This window comes from Platichthys flesus, chromosome 18 (assembly GCF_949316205.1).
Source record: "Platichthys flesus chromosome 18, fPlaFle2.1, whole genome shotgun sequence".
NCBI classification, from domain to species: Eukaryota; Metazoa; Chordata; class Actinopteri; order Pleuronectiformes; family Pleuronectidae; genus Platichthys; species Platichthys flesus.
Window position 1 is genome coordinate 20,003,972 of NC_084962.1, and position 20,043 is coordinate 20,024,014.

At 45.9% G+C, this 20,043-nt stretch overlaps 1 protein-coding gene across 1 annotated transcript in view; it reads left to right on the top strand.

The window, feature by feature from the left end:
* galnt14 (UDP-N-acetyl-alpha-D-galactosamine:polypeptide N-acetylgalactosaminyltransferase 14 (GalNAc-T14)) overlaps positions 1–19,479 on the top strand; it is a 91,535-nt gene extending 72,056 nt beyond the window's left edge. Inside the window, exons 7-15 of the mRNA XM_062412022.1 lie at positions 1,475–1,562; positions 3,680–3,764; positions 6,659–6,762; positions 7,736–7,862; positions 9,677–9,769; positions 10,477–10,560; positions 11,605–11,749; positions 14,624–14,743; positions 18,480–19,479. Of these exons, the coding sequence (XP_062268006.1) occupies positions 1,475–1,562; positions 3,680–3,764; positions 6,659–6,762; positions 7,736–7,862; positions 9,677–9,769; positions 10,477–10,560; positions 11,605–11,749; positions 14,624–14,743; positions 18,480–18,638 (1,005 nt within the window). The 3' untranslated portion in view covers positions 18,639–19,479. The remainder of the gene's footprint in view (positions 1–1,474; positions 1,563–3,679; positions 3,765–6,658; positions 6,763–7,735; positions 7,863–9,676; positions 9,770–10,476; positions 10,561–11,604; positions 11,750–14,623; positions 14,744–18,479) is intronic.
* The last annotated feature ends 564 nt before the right edge of the window (positions 19,480–20,043 follow it).

Genomic DNA, 20,043 nt, shown 5'->3' on the forward strand with positions numbered 1-20,043 from the left:
GTCGCTCCTCCTCCTCATTCAATGTTGTCTTTTCAGAATTAGGGTGGGGGTGATGGTGGGGGGGGAGGGGGGGTAAAAACAACAACATAAGAAATGGCTGAAATTAAGAAATCGTTCCCAAGCGATTTGAGAATAACATTCATCCAATTAAACCGTAATGTGGCGGACGCCTCGCCCGGAGTGCAGCTCACTGTCATTACCCTAACAGCCATTAAAGCAGAGCAGTGCTTTGTAATGTGGCCGGAGCTGCAGAGGGAAGCAGTCTGCGTCCCCTTGTACTGACCCTGCAGCTAATGGTCCAGAACCGCTCCACCTGCTCCGGAATATCACCGGCTGAAGACGCATCCAGCCATTTGGCCAAACTAATAGAGGGACGCTCCATGATTTAGCAGGGAGCTCAGGTCTGGAACTTGTGTGTGTGTGTGTGTGTGTGTGTGTTGTACTTTTATTCTTGTAACGAGCAAATGGTGCCGTCGAGGTGGAATATGAGGGGGAATCAAGTTCAGACCTTTTGCCAGTTGGGTAAATGCTACGGGTTCTATTTAAGGCTTAAAGAGGTAATAACCAAGCTAAATCCACGAGAGTCATGTGGCCTCATGGATGATTAAACAAGGCTGAGGGATTGTGGGTATTTTGTGTCTGGGACACTGCGGCTCCTCGATCGTTACTGCTCCGACTCGATAGTTACATGGTTTCGAACAATGGGAGGAAGAGGAGATACGTCAGAATCAGCAAACCAGTAAATGTTGGAGTCGTTCCTCTCGCCCCCTTTTGTCTGTGCAGGTTCCATAAGTTAGTTAAAATCCAACTTTAAACCATTAATCTATGAACATGTGATGTTTGAACATGTTGGTCAGCTGATCAGCCTCCAGTCTCCCTGATCTTACCAGTTGTTGGAGTTCTGGTTTAAACAGGGAACAAAAGACGGTCTCTCTCTAAAGACACTTTAATGTTAAACCCACTGTTAATACCAGAACATCTAATATCTCCTGCAGCTGTTTCCCTTGAGACCCCCCCCCCACACACACACCTGAACCCCCCACATGTAACGACTCTGTATTCACTGTATTATCCAGCTTTTCGTGCCTCGTCTTGATTAATTCTGCTTTCATCAGTGTTTCCTATTTTCACATGGCTCCATGGTCTGACATGAATGTGAGGAAAGTGAATAAAAGGGAACTGAAGTAGAGCAGAGGTCACTCTCTCCTCACTTGATGTGCCATGTGCTTGATTGCTGTTGAATTACTTAAATTCCTTTTAATGTGCTTCAGTGTAATGACCTTGGAATATACAATCACACACATGTGCACACACACACACACAGGAATGAACATCTCATCTAGTGGAACCTAATCTGATCTGCTCACAGGAACACGCTCTTATTTTTCATTTTCTTTAGAACCCTTTTATTCATCTCTGTGTGTTTGTGTGTTTGTGTGTTTGTGTGTCTGTGTGTTTGTGTGTTTGTGTGCAGGACCCAACCCGTGTGGTCAGCCCGGTCATCGACATCATCAACATGGACACGTTTGCCTACGTGGCGGCCTCGGCTGATCTCCGTGGAGGTATGGAAATGCTTTCTTTCCGTTTACAGTCTGGGAAATAAAAAATGGCTCTGAGGCAAATTCCAGGGTTTTTTGATGACGGAGCAGAAGCCCAGAGGGTCTCTCCTCTGAAGAAGCTCTTCAAGACCAGTTCATGAACCTTCTCTCTCTCTGTGAACGTCAGGAAGCTTTTGAAGTCTATGAAAAATCTACCTTCAGGATCCCAGAGGGACTCGAGCAGTTTCCCTTTTTGAATAGGATTTTATCTTTGATGCAGAAAGAAACATGAAACCTATATGTGTGCAATGTTACATTAATATGCATCACAACTTTGTAAGAGCAGCAAATCTCACTCAGGGATCCAACCAGATTTTAAGCGTATAAATTATAATATCAAATTGTAGATTAAAAAAATGCTATCACAGGAACAAGTAGTAGGTAGGTTGTAGCCTGGGTCGGCCCAGTGGTGGCCCAGTGTCGGCCCAGTGTCGTCCCTGTGGTAGTCCAGTGTCGTCCCAGTGTCGGCCCAGTGTCGGCTCAATGTCGGCCCAGTGTCGTCCCTGTGGTAGTCCAGTGTCGGCCCAGTGTCGGCCCTGTGGTGGTCCAGTGTCAGCCCAGTGTCGGCCCTGTGGTGGTCCAGTGTCGTCCCAGTGGCGGCCCTGTGGTAGTCCAGTGTCGTCCCAGTGTCGTCCCTGTGGTAGTCCAGTGTCAGCCCAGTGTCGTCCCTGTGGTGGTCCAGTGTCGTCCCAGTGTCGGCCCTGTGGTGGCCCAGTGTCGGCCCAGTGTCGTCCCTGTGGTAGTCCAGTGTCGTCCCAGTGTCGGCCCTGTGGTAGTCCAGTGTCAGCCCAGTGTCGGCTCAATGTCGGCCCAGTGTCGTCCCTGTGGTGGTCCAGTGTCGTCCCAGTGTCGGCCCTGTGGTGGTCCAGTGTCAGCCCAGTGTCGTCCCAGTGGCGGCCCTGTGGTGGCCCAGTGTCGTCTGGGACTGGCTCCAGCTCCCCTCAGGCCTTCTTATTATAAATGGTCCAGATAATGAATGGATGCTGAAGAGCCCAGAAATCTCTACCAGCAGCGGAAGTGGAGGACGCAGGTTTTGTCACTGTCTGATTCGGTGTTGTAGGACGACACACAGCCATGTTCTCCACCTCCATCATCCCTCGCTCCTTCTGAAGCCAATCTCCCCGAAGAGCCTCCTCATCCCTCTCTCTTTCCATTAGCCTGTCTTCTTCCAATCTTCTTCTCTTGGTAACAGCCGTCTGCCAATCAATGCTGATAATAGCCCTGTCCACCACACACACACACACACACACGCACACACACACACACCTACTCACACACACACACACACACGCACACACGCACACACACACGGGAATCGATGGTGATAGTTGGGCTCACAAAGGACGTTTTAATTATAGATGAAGCCGTCGCTCATAATATAAAAAAGAGATTGGTATAAAATGGACCTTCATTGATCCACACACACACATACAGACACACACACACACAGACACACACACACAAACACACACAGACACACACTGATGGGGGAGGGGACTCCATGACCGGTCTTGTGCTGAATCAGCAAACGCACACGTTTACTCACATCAACGCAGACAAATCGATGATTTTATTGACACAGAAAGTAAAAGACAGAAATCCACTGAAGCAACGTGACAAGGACTTAGAGACAATATCATCGGCCGATATCGATCCATCACGGATACATTGGAATTGACGTAAAGCCGATTGAATATGAAAACTCATAAATACAAACATAACCTGATGAGGAGGAAAATGCTTTGTTACCAGATTTAGCTACCGGCCTGTTTCTCTGCTCGCTGACTCGGCTGTGAGCGGAGTATCGTTAAACCATCAATCTCTATAAGCCAACGACCGACCGATAGAACAAACTGCCGCCTAATAAAAGAATCATGTTCAATAATTCAATATTGATCAGGCTCTACACTAAATGTACAATTTGTAAAAGGCTACTTTACTGATTAGTTAAAAACATGTTCTGTCTTGTTTCTCACTCGGTGTTTAACTGGATGAGATGAGGTCTCTGCACTTTGCAGTATTGTCTGTAAATATAATATAAACATGTGTTTATTGGTTATTGTTTGTTGTTTTTCTCTCAGGTTTTGATTGGAGTCTCCATTTCAAGTGGGAGCAGCTGTCGCCGGAGCAACGGGCTCGTCGGCTCGACCCGACTCAGCCGATCAAGTAATTCACACATTCACACTCCCCCGTACACATGTGTGCAACAACAATACACACACGTGTAAACACAAGCATATGATGGTGTGTTCACATCCTGACCCCAGAGCTCGTTAACCGTAGATCAACACACAGACTCAACAACACGTGTGGAGGGAAGTGGAAACAGAGGAGTTTGTGTTCAGGTTTTAAAAACACTGGAAAACTACGGCAACACAATCTGCTCATGTGCATTTAGACGCTTTCTGACATGACAACCTCCTCCTCCTCCAAACCGCTCTATCCTCAAGTTATAGAAAGTTAAACAAATAATTAACGACTTGACAGAAAAAGTTTGGCGTGGGCGTCTGACCCCCGATCTTCACTTCCCGATCTCAAGCTCGAGTGGAGCGTTTTAATTGGTGCTGAATGTGGTTCAGTGTCTCGGTGTTCGTGAGGCTGGTGCTCGATGTGGAAAGTGCAGATCTCTGCTGCGTCTGCAGGGAAATAAAACTGCTTCACTTTTTATTCCAAGTATAAACTGTGGACTGCAAACAGGTGCACACACACTGTGATGTCGTGGCCTGAAGAAAACACAATATATGATCAACATGCAACATAAAGCCAGAGCAAATAATTCAATACTGGATCACAGAGAGGATCAATAATAAAAGCATCAACCACAGGAAATCCTGTTTTCTGTGTTGGTTCGTTTCAGAGGACGTGAGTCATCACCGCTCAAATGATAAACGAGGAAGATTCTTCTGTGACAAACACTTTGACCCGTTTCTGCTGCAGCGCCGAAAACTTAATTCACTGCAAGTTTACACAAAACTAAATCATCAGGGCCTGAGTCATTGGCTCCGGAGAGAGGAACAAACAAACAAGGCTCAGGAGCCACAGACACACACACACACACACACACACACACACACACACACACACACACACACTCACCCTTGTGTACTGTTCCTTCTTCATAAATCAGATTGGTGGCAGGAACCCAGATTTACTGCTGTGCCAAGTTGTGTCTTGGTGCATGTTATTTTAGTGGAGGCAGAATGTTTAGCACTCACAGGTGTGTGTCTGTGTGTGTGTGTGTGTCTGTGTGTGTGTGTGTGTCTCAGACGCACATGAGGAGAGATGGAGTGTGGCTTATTAATTATGACGGCCCATCTCTACCTGGATGTCAGTTTGCTGCTTCTGTCTGTGTCATGTCAACCTGCGGATGATGGACTGAGTCACTGTGTCCGTCTGTGGACTCACACACACACACACACACACACACACACACACACACGCGCACACACACACACCACACCACACCACACACAGACACACACACACAAACCATACTTAATGACCAAATAAGTTGATTCATATCAAGATATCATTTTAATGTAGATAAGTGGAGAGCATGTTTTTGCAGATGTCCTCTCCTTCTACCTTCATGATTCTTTGAAATGTTGTTGACAAACGTCTCGACATCGTCACTGAGCACTGCACTGTACCTCTGTGGCTGCAGGGGGCGCTGTTGCTCAACACGGGTACTTGAGAAAGATTTGTAAGTTTGTGATTATGCATCATGATGGTCAAATATGTCAAAGCTCAGATTTTAACTGGGACCTCTGCTGTGATGATAAAATGGAATTCAAAGCCCAGGCTCATTTTGTGTAGAGTTGTTGTGTCTGAAGATTCTGTGAGACCGATGTTGTAACTGTCCTCGTGGATCCGTCCTCACAAACACATGTAATCACACACACACAGAAAAGTGCACCAGCCTCGTCTGCTTCTGTTTATTTGTTTGTTTCTGCGGTTTAATTTATTTCTCATTTCCTGAGACACACACATGCTCCACAATCAACACAAGTATAACGTTTTACACATACACACGTACACACACTTATATTCCTGTAAACACACAGGACAAATTGAGCTTGAAAAAGGTTTATTTGCCTCAACCCACATACACACAGATACACACAGACACACACAGACACATACACACAGACCCACACAGACACACACACAGACACACACAGGGCTATTTGCAGGTGGTGGCAGCAGGATAATTGTTGATAAACAGGATATTTGATGACGTGTGCTGACGGCCTTCAGCTATTCACTCGTCACATTGTCCAGATCATGATTCACCCTGTGTGTGTGTGTGTGTGTGTGTGTGTCTGCATGTGTGTGTGAGTGTGAGAGTGTGAGAAGCAGCAAAATACCAAGCTCTTTTCTATTGTTGGAAACACAAAGGGACAAAAGAGTTGAGAGCTTCTTTTTTCTGCTTCGATCAGATTCAGTCTGACTTTGGATCGATTTAAACATCGGGGAGAAAACGAGTTTCATGAAATTAAACAAGTTCTTACATCCTTAAATTCAAATGCACCAAATTTCACACACTCAGATATTGTCGTCCACACAACTCCGGAGTTTTAGAGCCGATGCAACTGAGAGGTTGATTTGTGTGTCTTAGTCTGGACGAGCAGAAACTGAGAAGTTTGGACACAATGATTCGTCAGGTTCCTGTCACATGACCTCCTTCCAGAAGAAACACAACACGGACCGACAATTACAACTCGATGTCTGAACAGCTGCTCAGTTAAATTCTGTATTTCACGATGATACATCTGCTCCAGTGTGTGTACGTGAGTGGACGAGGTCGTTTGATTTTTGGAGCTTCGTAAATAACCAGGAGAGAACATCTTCTGTTTTTAGATCTGCGTTTGAGCCGGAGGACGTTTCCACCTTTTAATCAGACGTGTGAGTTTGAAGCTGAAATTAGTCGTGTCTCATATTCACGTCAGATCGGTTTGATCAGGAGGAGAATTCAAACCCACACGAATCCCAGTGTCCTCAGATAACCTCACCTGCCTGAACACATCCCTCACCCGTCTCTCTCTCTCTCTCCCTGACAGGACGCCCATCATCGCAGGTGGGCTCTTTGTGATTGACAGGTCCTGGTTCAATCACCTCGGCAAGTACGACACCGCCATGGACATCTGGGGCGGAGAGAACTTCGGTGAGTCATCCCCCGACCGGATAGAGCAGCTACTGGTGCAGCTACTGGTCCCACTGGTCTGATAAAGAAACGAAACGAGAGATCGGAGCAGATGATTCGATCTTTTAAAAAATACGATACCGTGAGAGAGTTTAATGTTCTGCAACATCTGGTTCCCCTGCTGCTACCTGCAGTCATCTGAAGGGTGTATGTGTGTGTGTGGGTGTGTCGAAGTGTGTCGATGTCTGTGTGTGTGTGTGTGTGTGTTTGTGTGTGTGTGTGTGTTGGTTTGCTGATTGCTGCATCGCTGCTTTTTGTAGATCAATGAAAGTCTAACCTCACTTTTCCCCTCTCTCTCTGAGACACACACACACAGACAGACACGCACACACACACACACACACACACACACACACACACTCATTCGCTGTGTGTCAAGTTGCTGTTAGTCTCTCCGGCTCTCGTCTCAGTATCTCAGCATCTCACTGACTTTGCTCGTCCTCCTTTCTTCTCTCTGGTGTTTGATCTTCCATCTCTCCTCTTCCCCATTAAAACGTGCTGGTGCTCTCGTTTTCACTTCCTCTCTCTCTCTCTCTCTCTCTCTCTCTCTCTCTCTCTCTCTCTGTCTCTCTCTCTGTTTCTCTCTCTCCCTCTCTCTCTCTCTCTCTCCATCGCAGTCGCTGTAAAACTTCTCGTTCTTCGGAGAAACTCAGACAACAGCAACTTTATGAATCAAAACTAACACACACATGGTGAAGTTGATTGTTGTGTACTTGTTGCTGAGCTCATGTCAGTGTAAACAGGCCTTACAAACACACACAGTGCATGTGAAGTTACCACAGACACACACACCAAATTAAACCAATCGGAGTCCATCAGTGGCTCATCACATATTCAGATGTTTTCCACACACAGAACCAACAAGTCTAAGGGTGTTTGTGTGTGTGTGTGTGTGTGTGTGTGTGTGTGTGTGTGTGTGTGTGTGTGTGTGCAGAGATCTCGTTCCGGGTGTGGCAGTGTGGTGGCAGCCTGGAGATCCTCCCCTGCAGCCGAGTGGGTCACGTCTTCAGGAAGAAACATCCGTACGTCTTCCCCGAGGGAAACGCCAACACCTACATCAAGTAGGTCCTCTCCTCGTCCTCACAGCTGCTGACCACCACTCATAATCCAGAGGAGAACAGCTGTTGTGTTGAGTTTCAAACCACAGTGTGTTGTTGTTGTTACATGTAGCGTCTGTGGGTATCTTTAGTTTTTACCTACAGGCTGACTTAGGGTTGTTTCCCTGATGTAAGATTCCTCTGACCCGTGCGTCGCAGCCGCCGAACGCCGCTCACATCGTTGTTAAAGTGGATTTACAGCTGCCTGGGAGCCTTTGAGCTGCGGGGACAATATTATCCTATTAGCGTAAGCTGCATTCTGTTCTCTGCTCCTTTTCACTCAGTTCAAACAGAGGGATGTTTACAGGCAGTCCAATAATCCATTAACGGGACTAATGTGCTCACACTGCATGTGAATTGATCTGGTATAAATAGATTCATCAAGGCTACAATGAGGAAGCTGCTTCCGTCCAGATTATGATATCAAGAGCACTGTCACCATCCTGGTCTCTGTAAACCACACTGTGTGGTTCACCGGGGGGGAAACAGGAGGAGGCGGATTCCAGAGGATCCAGAGCGACATGTTTTCTTATTAAAACCACCACAAGGGAGTTTCACTTGGACTCGAGGATGAAGTGACCAGTGACCTCAAGAGACTGGGGACTGAAGCTGCACTGGTCTGAGGAGACAAGCGACCCCGAAGCTGTTTGTCGAGTTGTTTTTTTAAAACACAATTGTAGGAAGAAGGGGAGCACAGGAGTCCAGGTGTAGGAAACGATCATTTACCCTCTAATCATCTCCAACACGTCTTACCTCCTTTATGTATTAAAGCCAAATCCATTAATGACCACTATTGTTTTTTTGGGACATTCCAACACATTGGCACCATATGTTGTTAGCATTGTTAGCACAGAGGCTAACCTCTTGTTTCGTTACTTTGGGAGATGGAGCAGAAAGAAATGACGGGTCCGGCGCTGCAGCCAAACGGCTCATTTAAACTTTTTGTGTCGACCACATAATCCAAACCAACACTTCTTTTATTTATTTTTTAAGCCGATCTGTTGAGCCGCTCATTTCGCCCCCTGTTGGCCGTTACAGAGGCAACATCTGTCCCCCCGGAAGACGACTTTGTGTCCCGACATCCTGATGTTTGCAGCCGGCGCTGATCTCACAAAACAAAGCCGCTCTTTTCTGCTCGCCTGTTGCTGCTCAATCAGCTGGAGGCTCGGCGTCGGCAGGCTCGGGTCTGAATACGCAAAATAAAAAGAGCGGCTTAATAAAACGATTACCAAGATTATGATGCGGCTTGCTGCTGTGACCTTGTGTGTGTGTGTGTGTGTTAGTGTGTGCGCGCGTAGGGAGTGAGGTTTTAATTGTAAGACTGCTCATATCCTCTCTCTCTCTCTCTCTCTCTCTCTCTCTCTCTCTCTCTCTCTCTCTCTCTCTCTCTCTCGTCCCCTTTCATTGAACCGCCACAGCCAGTGTGTGTAATGCCTCTAATGGAGGGTTTCTGTCATTTCCATGGGAGAGTTCACAGCTCAGAGAAACTCAGCTAATGGCTAATTACTACAGAGAAGGAGAACGAGGGGGAAACAGTAACTGGGGATAAGAGATGGAGAAAGTGTGTGTTACTCCTCATGCACTGTTTTTACACCTGACACAAACGTGTTCAATATAATCAGGATCAGTGTGTATCTGGAAATACGAGTGTTAAAGGAGACATGTGACATTTCAGTGGTTTGTGAATGCAAACATTTTCAGCAGTGGAACTCATGTGTATGTTTGTTTGTGTGTGTGTGTGTGTCTGTGTGTGTGTGTGTGTGTGTGTGTGTTTACAGGAACACACGTCGCACAGCTGAAGTGTGGATGGACGACTTCCGACTCTTTTACTACTCTGCTCGGCCTGCAGCTCGAGGGAAATCCTACGGAGAGTAAGAGAAAACACACACACATACACACACACACACACACACACACACACACTCTATAGCTGCTTGCAGAGGTGCACTGAGCAGATCCTCTATATTTTGACCAGAGGACATGCATGTGTGATCCTAGACGTCTGAGTGGAGCCTCTGGGTTATCTGCAACCAGCCTCTTAACATTATAATAGGATGAACTGCAGGGTACGACTCGGGGACATGATGCCTCTAACCATCACATCTCACAGTTGAACAGCTTGTCTGACGTCCCCGTTTGCTGCTGAGATGTTCAGGTGTCCTCCTAAACCTGCTCACGTCACTGCCGGTTGTTTGAAGCCCTTGAGCACAAAGAGCAGTGAACCTGAATGAAAGGGTTCAACTCGTAGCTCTGTGTTTTCCCCGTGAAGGGAGGCGACTCCCTACAATGTGATTAATGTGAGACACAGACGGCACGGAGCTTAAAGCCGACAGCTTTGCCTAAATGTCAGAATTTATCAGTCCGACTCAGGTAAACACTGACATTTAAACACGGCTTTAAGGTCTCAGCTGCGTTCACTTCACACGTCTCCATTGTTCTCCCTTGCTGAACGCTGGGGCTGTTGTCGGTTATTTCAAGGTTTAGTGGAAAATGTTTCTGATTGTTGTGTTTTTAATCTGAAGCCTTTTACTTCACGGAGCTAATGTTTGTGTTTGTGTGATCGTGTGTGTGTCGCTAGTGTCCACGGACGAGTGGAGCTCCGCAAGAAGCTCAAGTGCAAATCCTTTAAGTGGTACCTGGACAACGTTTACCCTGAGCTCAAGTAAGTGTGTGTGTGTGTCTGTGTGTGTTTGTGTGTTTAACATCATGAGGTAGGGTGTCTATTCCGGAGAACAATTCATTGATATGACTGAAAAAAATCAGCCATGTTCAGAAGATTGATATTCATTTGTATTATTTTCTATTTAACTATATGAGTCACACATAACATTTTCTAGTTGCAAGAATAATAATATCTTCCCTGAAAAGCTCGTACCGGCCGACTGATTGTCAAATTTCTAAGAATAAAAGATTCATGAAGCATTTGGAGATGAAATATCACAACAGGAAACAAACACAGGAACAGAAAATAAGGATGAAACAACGAGTTCTATTTGAAACATCAGACCTGACGGTGACTCTTTCCCAGTTCACGTACGCTGCTACACAAACATGCCAATACAAAAACCTTTAAGACACATAAGCTCTTTCATTTAAATGCTTCATCTTCACCTCAACACACACACTCACTCTTAAATACCCATTTATCCACTGGAGGCAGGATTTAATCCCCAAGAATGGAATTAACAGTCTTGCTCTCGGGGGAAGACGGACCTGACCCTTAAAACGCAGAATAACCTTTAACGGGTTATTAAAACAGAGAGAGATAGCAGATTGAATTAATGCTACAGGGCTTAAGCCCGAGTTTATGGCACCGGCCGTGAATTAAACAAGACTGAGAAAGTTTATCAAAGAGGAAGATTGGAGGAGAAACTTTCTGAAGTAATGAGTTCAGAGAATTGTGGTCTTCAGTGGATTTGTTAAAGGTGCAGTTCGCCATCTTTGAAAGTACAGATGAATCAAATTAACGGTGATCGTGATAATAAGGTGAAGATGATTGAGCCTCATCTCAGTCTTTAAGAGACGACCGGATTTCATCTAAACCCTGAAGCTTCCACACGTGATAAACGTGGCTTTGAAGATCAAAGCACCTCTTGGAAAATAAGCGCTTCACTTGTTTTTTATTTATGAACAATTTTTATAATTCAGTTTACAGCTCAAAGAATGAACCTGATCTTAAACTGCTGTGTCGTGTTTCCTCCGTCAGGGTTCCAGACGACTCGGACTCTCGGTCCGGACCAATCAGACAGAGGCAGAACTGTCTGGAGTCTCGAAGGCTGGAGGGACAGGAGCCGCCCGTCCTCACGCTGGCGCCCTGCATCGGAACAGAGGGGGTCCCCGCCATCAACCAGGTGGGTCCACCAGCAGAGTCAACCAGTGCTTCTATGGGAAACTGGCAGGGAACACGTGAATGTTGTTGTGTTTTGTTGCCACACAAAAACAACACAATGGATTTAACTTGGGTGGAAGGATGTGACCCTCTTCATTGGTGTTCGGGGTCGTGGTAACTCTGCTTCACTCCTCTTCCTCACTACTACACACCCCTGAGTGTGACTGTGTGTGTGTGTGATGATCTGTTACGATGGAGGAGGAGATATGGTTCACCTGACTTCACCTCCTCCCACTGGCTGTCTCCCTGTGGTCATTAGTGGATGTTAATACATTTCCTACGAGAGTCTGCAAAGGAAAATATAATAACGTTACAACTGTGTGTGTGTGTGTGTATTTATGTATGTGTGTGTGTCAGTGATTGACAGGCAGGGTGTTACAGTTGTGAGCAGGTCCATGTGTGTACACTGTTTCTGTACTTGTGTTTGTCCAGTTATCTTTTCGTTGTGAGTACGTCCGACCTGCTCTCACTGGTTTTCTCCCTGTGTGTGTGTGTGTGTCTGTATTTGTGTGTCTGTGTGTGTGTGTTAGTGTGTGCACGCTCTGCCTTCTCTCAGCCATAATTAATACCCGCAGGATTCTCATTATTCCGAGTGCAGAGCGAGTGCGGAGGCTGTGATCCGCTCTAACAAGCAGCGAGCGAACATGTCAGCTGCTGAAATGCCTTCAGGCTGGAGAGGCCTGCCTGTGACTGGAAGGTCGCTAGTTCAAATCCCTTAACTCTCAGTGCAAGTGTGAGTGAGAAACTCCCCCTTGTCGACCACTGTAGGAGGACGAGTCCCCGGAGGAAGCTCTCGATCCTGTTTGTTCACGTTCTGAGGCTTTGGTCTGAAGTGGGAATGTTTTTCAACTCAGAAGAATTCATTTTTCAGTTTCTTCTTTGAAAAGTGAGAAAAGCTGATTCCTCTGATGTTTGCAAACAACGAAGTAAATGAGAATCTGCATTGGATGAAAATATGAATTCTTCTTATGAATGATGTTTCAGGGTTTTCCATCCATATGTTTGCTTTCCTGGGAACATGATGTCTCAGAAGCTCTATATGGAATCTTTTTCAAATGTGGTTTAAAGGTTCGATTGGGCTTCATTAGGGATTTCTGTCTGGAGCCGCCATTTTGCACCGACACTCACATAGCGAGAGAAATCCGTCGTAGAATTAAAAAGACCAATTTGTGAACCCGCCGCTGCAGAAAGCCGAGCAGTCATCTGGGATTCAGATGTATTCTGCTGGTCCGTTAACAGGAGGTTTCACAGGGTTTAAGGTTTGACGTCCGTGTACAGCAGAGCAGAAACGAGAGTGACGGGTGTGAAGCTGAGCCTCAGAAACATCTGCTCACATTTCAGCCCCAGAGTGAACGAGCAGGCGTGAAGCTGCGGTTGTGTCATTTCTGCAGCTCGGTTAACTTCTCTTGCTTGAAGCCTTCAGCTGTCAAACTGAACCAAAGTGCAGTTTTTAACCTTTAATTCATCGACTTGTGTATTTCATTTCTGCTCACATCTGTCATGTATCTCGAGCCGTGTTCACCTGAAGGCCTCGGCGCTCAGGTGAGACGTGTGCATGTAAACCAGCCCAACCTGACGAGGCTCCAGCGGAGACGAGACGAATCGCTCTACAGCACCAATTAACCTCCAGTGTCATCCTCTCGGCTGCAGCTCAATAAATCAATCACACGGTGAAACGAACCTGCAGCACCGAGATGTTCCCGATAAGAGTCAGAGCTGCTTCAATAACACCTCCCACTGTCACATCCCCAATTACCAGCTTTAAATAAGATGTGAATATAGAATAATGTGAATATAGAGCTCAACAGGCAAAGAGACGACTTCTCATTAACTTTGTAACAACATTAACCAGTGTGTGTTTGTTTCCTGCAGACATTTCGTGTTTCTACGTGTTTGTTGAACTGATTCTTTGATTTCAGTTCTTGACATTTTACTTTTGACTGCACATAAACTAAATCGGTTAACCAGCTTTTATCTCAAGTTTCCAGAGACTTGAGACAGAAGGTGTGAGGCTACGTCAGCGTCCTCCTTTAAAACGCTTTAAAAATTATATTTTATAAAATGGCTTTCAATTCACACACACACACACACACATGGATCCTGTTTGCTACCATAATAAAACAGACCCAGTTCCACTTCTCTCTGCTGGTGTTGGTTTGTTTTGCTCCTATCGGCTCATTTATAAATCAGGATGCCATTACTTTGAACTTTGACCGCCTGAGAGACCCTGTGTGTGTGTGTGTGTGTGTGTGTTTGTATGTGTGTGTTTGTGTGTGTGTGTGCGTGCATCACCTACAACTCTGCTTCAGACTGAAATAGCTAACACATGAATATTTGAATGTGGAGGACCAGATCTTTTTTACTGTCAGAGTTATGAATTCAGATCAGCAGCACGGAGCTGCTTAAATGTTTTAGAGGTTAGTTATTGGTGTATAAGACCATGTTAGACAGTTGTTTTTCTCTTTTTTATTTTGGGAATCTGTTCTCCTACAATAACAGTTCTACTCCAACCGACTCTAGGTGTCATATTATATAATAATGCAGATGATTTGATCACTGGCCCTTATCTGTAGTTTGTATTAGGGAATCAGAGTTATCACAGCCCCTCCATGTCTGAAGCAGCTTTTACTGCAATTATACTTCACCTGAATGTCACTTTTCTTCACTGTCTCTGCCTCTTTTTCATCTTCATCACCTCTTTTCACAAAAAACAAAAACAAGGCAGCTCTGCAAAATGTGTATTTTCAAAACGCTCTACACAGACAAACAGCTTTAACAGTGAAACGATGAGAAGATGAAGATAAACGATTGACTCTGTCCTGCTCTCTGTCTGCAGGAGTGGGTGTACACTCACGGGCAGCAGATCCGTCAGCAGCAGCACTGTCTGTCTCTGTCCACCACCTTCCCCGCCTCCCAGGTCCTGCTGCTGCCCTGCAACATGGCCGACGGCAAGCAGGTCTGTACTGCACACGCACACACACACACACACACACACACAGCCCGACAGGTGGTGTGTACCTGCAGGCGAGTCACTGCCATACATCATATGGCTGATAATTTAATCTAAATGTTAATTAATCTAAAGCTAAATTTATCTAGAGATGATTGACACACACACACACACACACACGTTCATGCTGCAGGGGCAGATGCTTGACACTTTTTTGGACAGGCAGGTTCAAATAACGCACACACACACACACACACACACACACTTGTCACTACCTGACCACTGGGCTCCTTGACGGCGTCCCAGAAGCCCCTGCAGCAGAGAACAACCTGACAACCAATAAATCACTTGAGAGAGAGAGAGAGAGAGACAGAGAGAGAGAGAGAGAGAGAGAGAGAGAGAGAGGCACAGGTGGAAAAGCGAATCGAGGACGAGGGAGGGAAGGAAGGGTAGAAAACGGTGAGAGAGGTAGAGGAAGATTAGCTCATTACACCTCACCAACTGTTCAGTCAACGTGGACAAATGTGCTTAGTGTGTGTGTCTGTGTGACTGATTATGTGGATGTGATCACACATGAAAACAGTCCTCACGTGTGTGTGTGTGTCTGTGTGTGTGTGTTGCTGTTTGTGATTCACTGGGTTTTTGTCATTGCTGTTATTATGCTTTCAGGATCTGTGAGTCATCTGTGACAGGTGGGAACGATGAAGAGGCCAGAAAGAAAGAGAGAGAGAGAGAGAGAGAGAGAGTGAGAGAGAGGGAAACTTAAATAAAGAGAGAGAAGATGATAAAGAGGAAGACGATGAGAGGATTAACAGTAAAAAGATGGAAGGAAATAATGACGAAAGATGGGTTATGAAAATGTCGTAACCTTGAATTCTTCCAGTTTCATGTCCGTCACGTGTTAAACACAAACGCAGGAGGTTCATTTTATAAATCAAGATCATTTAGATTCAAATAGACAATAAAGCACCGCATGCATGGGGGGGGCATCGTGATTGACAGCAGGTACCGTCCGGCTGTGGCTTCCACTGGTCGAGATATTTTCATCCCTCAACAATATGGTATCATCTAAAACGACAGAGCTGGAGGTGCAGTAGAATTAGGGTTAGGTCAAGGGTTAGGGTTAGGGTTAGGTCAAGGGTTAGAGTTAGGGTTAGGCATTTAGTTTGGGTGGTTAGTGTGAGGGGCTAGTTAATGCATTATGCCAATGAGTGTCCTCACTAAGACAGCTGTACAAACGTGTGTGTGTGTCAGAAGGTAGGAAGCAGAGCGATGACGGATAATTAGAACGAAGAGTCACTGGAGAAACAGCCCAGAGCCGACTGGTAGAGAGACACCGAGACCAGCAGAGAGAGAGACAGAGAGAGAGAGAGAGAGAGAGACCGAGACCAGCAGTGAGAGAGAGAGAGAGAGACACCGAGACCAGCAGAGAGAGCGAGACACCGAGACCAGCAGAGAGAGAGAGAGAGAGAGACACCGAGAACAGCAGAGAGAGAGAGAGAGAGAGAGAGAGAGAGAGAGAGAGAGAGAAAGAGAGAGAGAGAGAGAGACACAGAGACCAGCAGAGAGAGCGAGAGACCGAGACCAGCAGAGAGAGAGAGAGACACCGAGACACCGAGACCAGCAGTGAGAGAGAGAGAGAGAGAGAGACCGAGACCAGCAGTGAGAGAGAGAGAGAAAGAGAGAAGAGGAAATGCAGAGTGAGGTTAAATTAAGGAGATAGAGAGAGAGATGGGGACGAGCGAAAGTGGTGGAGACAGAACTTAACAGAACATGACAGAGAGAGAGAGAGAGGGGGGAGAGGGGATGGTGTTGAGGAGGGGAAGAGAATGAGGGAGTGAAATCAAATAAAAAGTTATAAAGATGTTTTGTTAATTTCTTTTTAGTAATTTCTTATCATTTTTCACTCACCATTAGTTCATGTTTGGACCTGATGAACGTTGTGTGTCCACGAGGACGGTTCAGTTTTCATCGTTAACACAATCAACAGAAACTTTACTCTGCTCCATTTTCTGAACAAGTTAAAGTCCCTTCAAGTGACTGTACTTTATTTTGAAAATGTCCGTCCACATGTTGCTGCTCTTCTTCCTGCTCTGGGGTCTTTATCCAGAGTTTTACTTTTTGTTTACATCTGCCTGTCTGCTGCTGCATCAGTACACGTCTCTATAGATCGGGTTGAAAGAGGAGCCTCCTTCATGAGGACGTATTTCCCAGCTGATGGCTCGTCTCACTCTAACATGTGACTCCGGCTCGATGCCTCTTCAGCCAAAGAACGAGTCAAATCCAGAAGTCAGGGCTCAGAAGTCGTGAAATGTTGATGCACCCTCAAACCCCAGAGGAGGAGGTTTCAGGTCTGATGTGTGATCACCCTGCAGTGACCGCAGCCTGAGCCCCAGTGCATCCTGGGATAAACTCCTGTAACCCCCCCCCCCCAATTATGCAAATTTAATGTAAATGTAAAGACAGGTGTTATTCTCACTGCAGCCGTCGGTAACGAGGTGAATGCTAATTGATTTACTTTTAATTATCCCTGCGTCTTTTTTTTTTCCAATTAAAAAGCTCCACATCCCATCGCTACACATGAGTGTGTCGTCTCCACAATGCAGACGCAGACCCACAATGCAGTTCTCTGCCTGTGTGTGTGTGTGTGTGTGTGTGCTCTTACAAGGTCTTAAGAGATCAAGATCCACCAACATGACGGCGACACGCCTCAGAGGCTCAGCAAACACAACATGGCCGCTCCCTGCCGACATGCACACAAACACACCCGTACACACACAAGCTCAAATTACAGACACACACTTACACAAAGACGCACTCAGATAGTGTGTTTGTTCCTCTCTCTCTCCTCCTTTATCTGTCAAGCTGCTCCCTCTCTCTGAAGACTGGGTTTCAGACCCACAGCTTGATAAAAGCCTCTTTTCACATCTGATCATATCTGCGGCTTTGTTTTCCAGCTATGAATCATGCACGAGCCGACACACACACACACACAAACACACACACACACATTGTACTTCTATTTTAGTGAGGACACTCATTGGCACAGTGCCTTCCCTAGCCCCTGATATAAACCGAAACCTAATCCTTACTCTAACCCAAACTAATTCTTATCATCAAAATGTAAGGTCTTCACAAAGCTACAAGTACACACACACACACACACACACACACACACACACACACACACACACACACATGGATTTCCTGGAGACTCACTCTAACCTTAACCCTCAGTTATTACTTCCTTCCTAAACCTAACCTTCTGACATGTAGTTTTTACATCATGGGGACTTTCTTTTTTCCTAATGTGACTGTTTAAACAGATTAAGGTCCCCACAACATGAGTAATACCGAGACACACACACTGGTCATAGCAGATAAAGTCAGGAGGGTGATGACCTCGCCATCTAGTGGTGATCAGTAGCAATCACACGTTTCCTATTATGAACCTGCAGGCTGCTGTTAGGATTTAAAATCACCACATTTTCATTAACATGATAAAGTGGGTCACTGCAGAAAACCATCCTGTGATAGCTCGTGACTTGTTGTTGAGTCAGGTGAGTGTGTCGGGGGTTCGATTCCTCGGCTGTCCATGTGTTGCTGCACTGAAGTTAGTGAATTGAGTAACATGTGATACCTGCTTTACTTTACTGCACCACAGGAATGTAACAAACGAGTCGAGTGTTGGTAGCGTGAATCTGTGTCCAGCTTCTGATTGGATGTGTCGTGTCCTTCACAGCGGTGGCAGAAGTCCGGGACCCACCTGGAGCACCTGGTGTCCCGGTTCTGTCTGGACTCGGAGATGGCTCTGGACGGGATGGACTCGTCGCGGATGCTGGTCATCAGCCCCTGTGAACTGACGGCGTACACACAGAGATGGGAGGTGCCCTTCTCCTGACCCCCACCCCCCTTCCTCACCTTTTGACCTTTCACCTGCAAAACAATCTGCCCTGAAGCCGGTTCTCCAGCCCGCCACCTCCAGCTCGCCACCTGCTGCTCAGACGGTGGAGGTGCACGGCTGCGTCCTGTCGAGTCGCTGCGGGGACGAGAGTCGAACAGAAGGTCGACGGACGCTTCGTCTCTTTAGAGTTAAACTGAGAAGAAATCCAGTAGAGAACTTCAGCAGGACTCAAATCCTGATTCTCACAGGATGGAGGCCGGATCGAAACTTTGCAGAAGGAGGAGACGCATCAGGAAAGTTTGTTTGGGTCGGAAATTATATCCATAAAGTTGAAGAGTGGAATCAAATGCACCTTAAAACATTGACCTGTCAAAGACGTGAGTCGGACAGAAGCTTTGCTCGAGGGAAAAAAAGTCAAACAGAGAATGTGTCCTGGAATCTTTTGCAGTGAAAGTGTTTGTTGTTGAAGCAGTTTGAGAATTTTGAAATTAAAACCAAGCACAACTGAAAGTTTTAGTTTACTTGGTCAAATATCTTTATTACAGTAACCGGACCTTCTGGTTTTGTCTTTACACTGAAGCACAAACGATTAGCTCACCTCCTCCTGATTTAAAACTATGAATTATAAGATTAACAACTTAAAGCCACACGTCCAACTTGACTCTCACCACAAAGTCCCAGTTTACACCAGTTTATCAACTGGATCAATCATCTGACTTGATTAACATCTTGAAAAAAACTCTAAATCAAAGCTTTCCTAAATGTTTTCACCTGTTGCAGGATTAAGTTAAAGCGAAGCAATGATTCTCTAGTCTATCCCTGAGGGTGATCCCCCCCCCCCCCCCCCCCCCCCCCCCACAGCTGGAATGTGTAATTCACAAATATCGTACAAGCTGGCGGAGGAGAAACTGGAAACCACGGAAAACAAAGAACCAGTTCGACTGACTTGGGTTTTGGAGTCTGGAAGTAAACGTTTGCACTTTCACTGTTTTCAACTCCGAGTAGAAAAGAGGCAAACGAGCTAACGAGCTATTACAGCGAGCAGGTAGCCGACGCAGTTCTGGATGTCCGAGCAGGATGTGTATCAGATTACGAGGAATTGTTTGGCTGACTTGTTAAATCTCTACTGAAATGGGTTCTCCTGGTTCTGATAAACCAGCAGAGCAGCACAAGACAAAGCAAACAAGCTAAAGGTCTGATGACCAATAACAGCAGCACCAGGGCCACATCTGTCCTCCATCCTATAGCCTCTCTTAGCTTCAGTCTAATTTAAATGTTTAAAATAACCTGCATTTACCTGATCCTGTTGGAATAGAAGAGGAATAAGTTTGTGTCACATCAACATCATTTCAACGCTTTAATTTGAAGGTTTTAAAAAGGACTTTGCTTTGTATTGAAAATT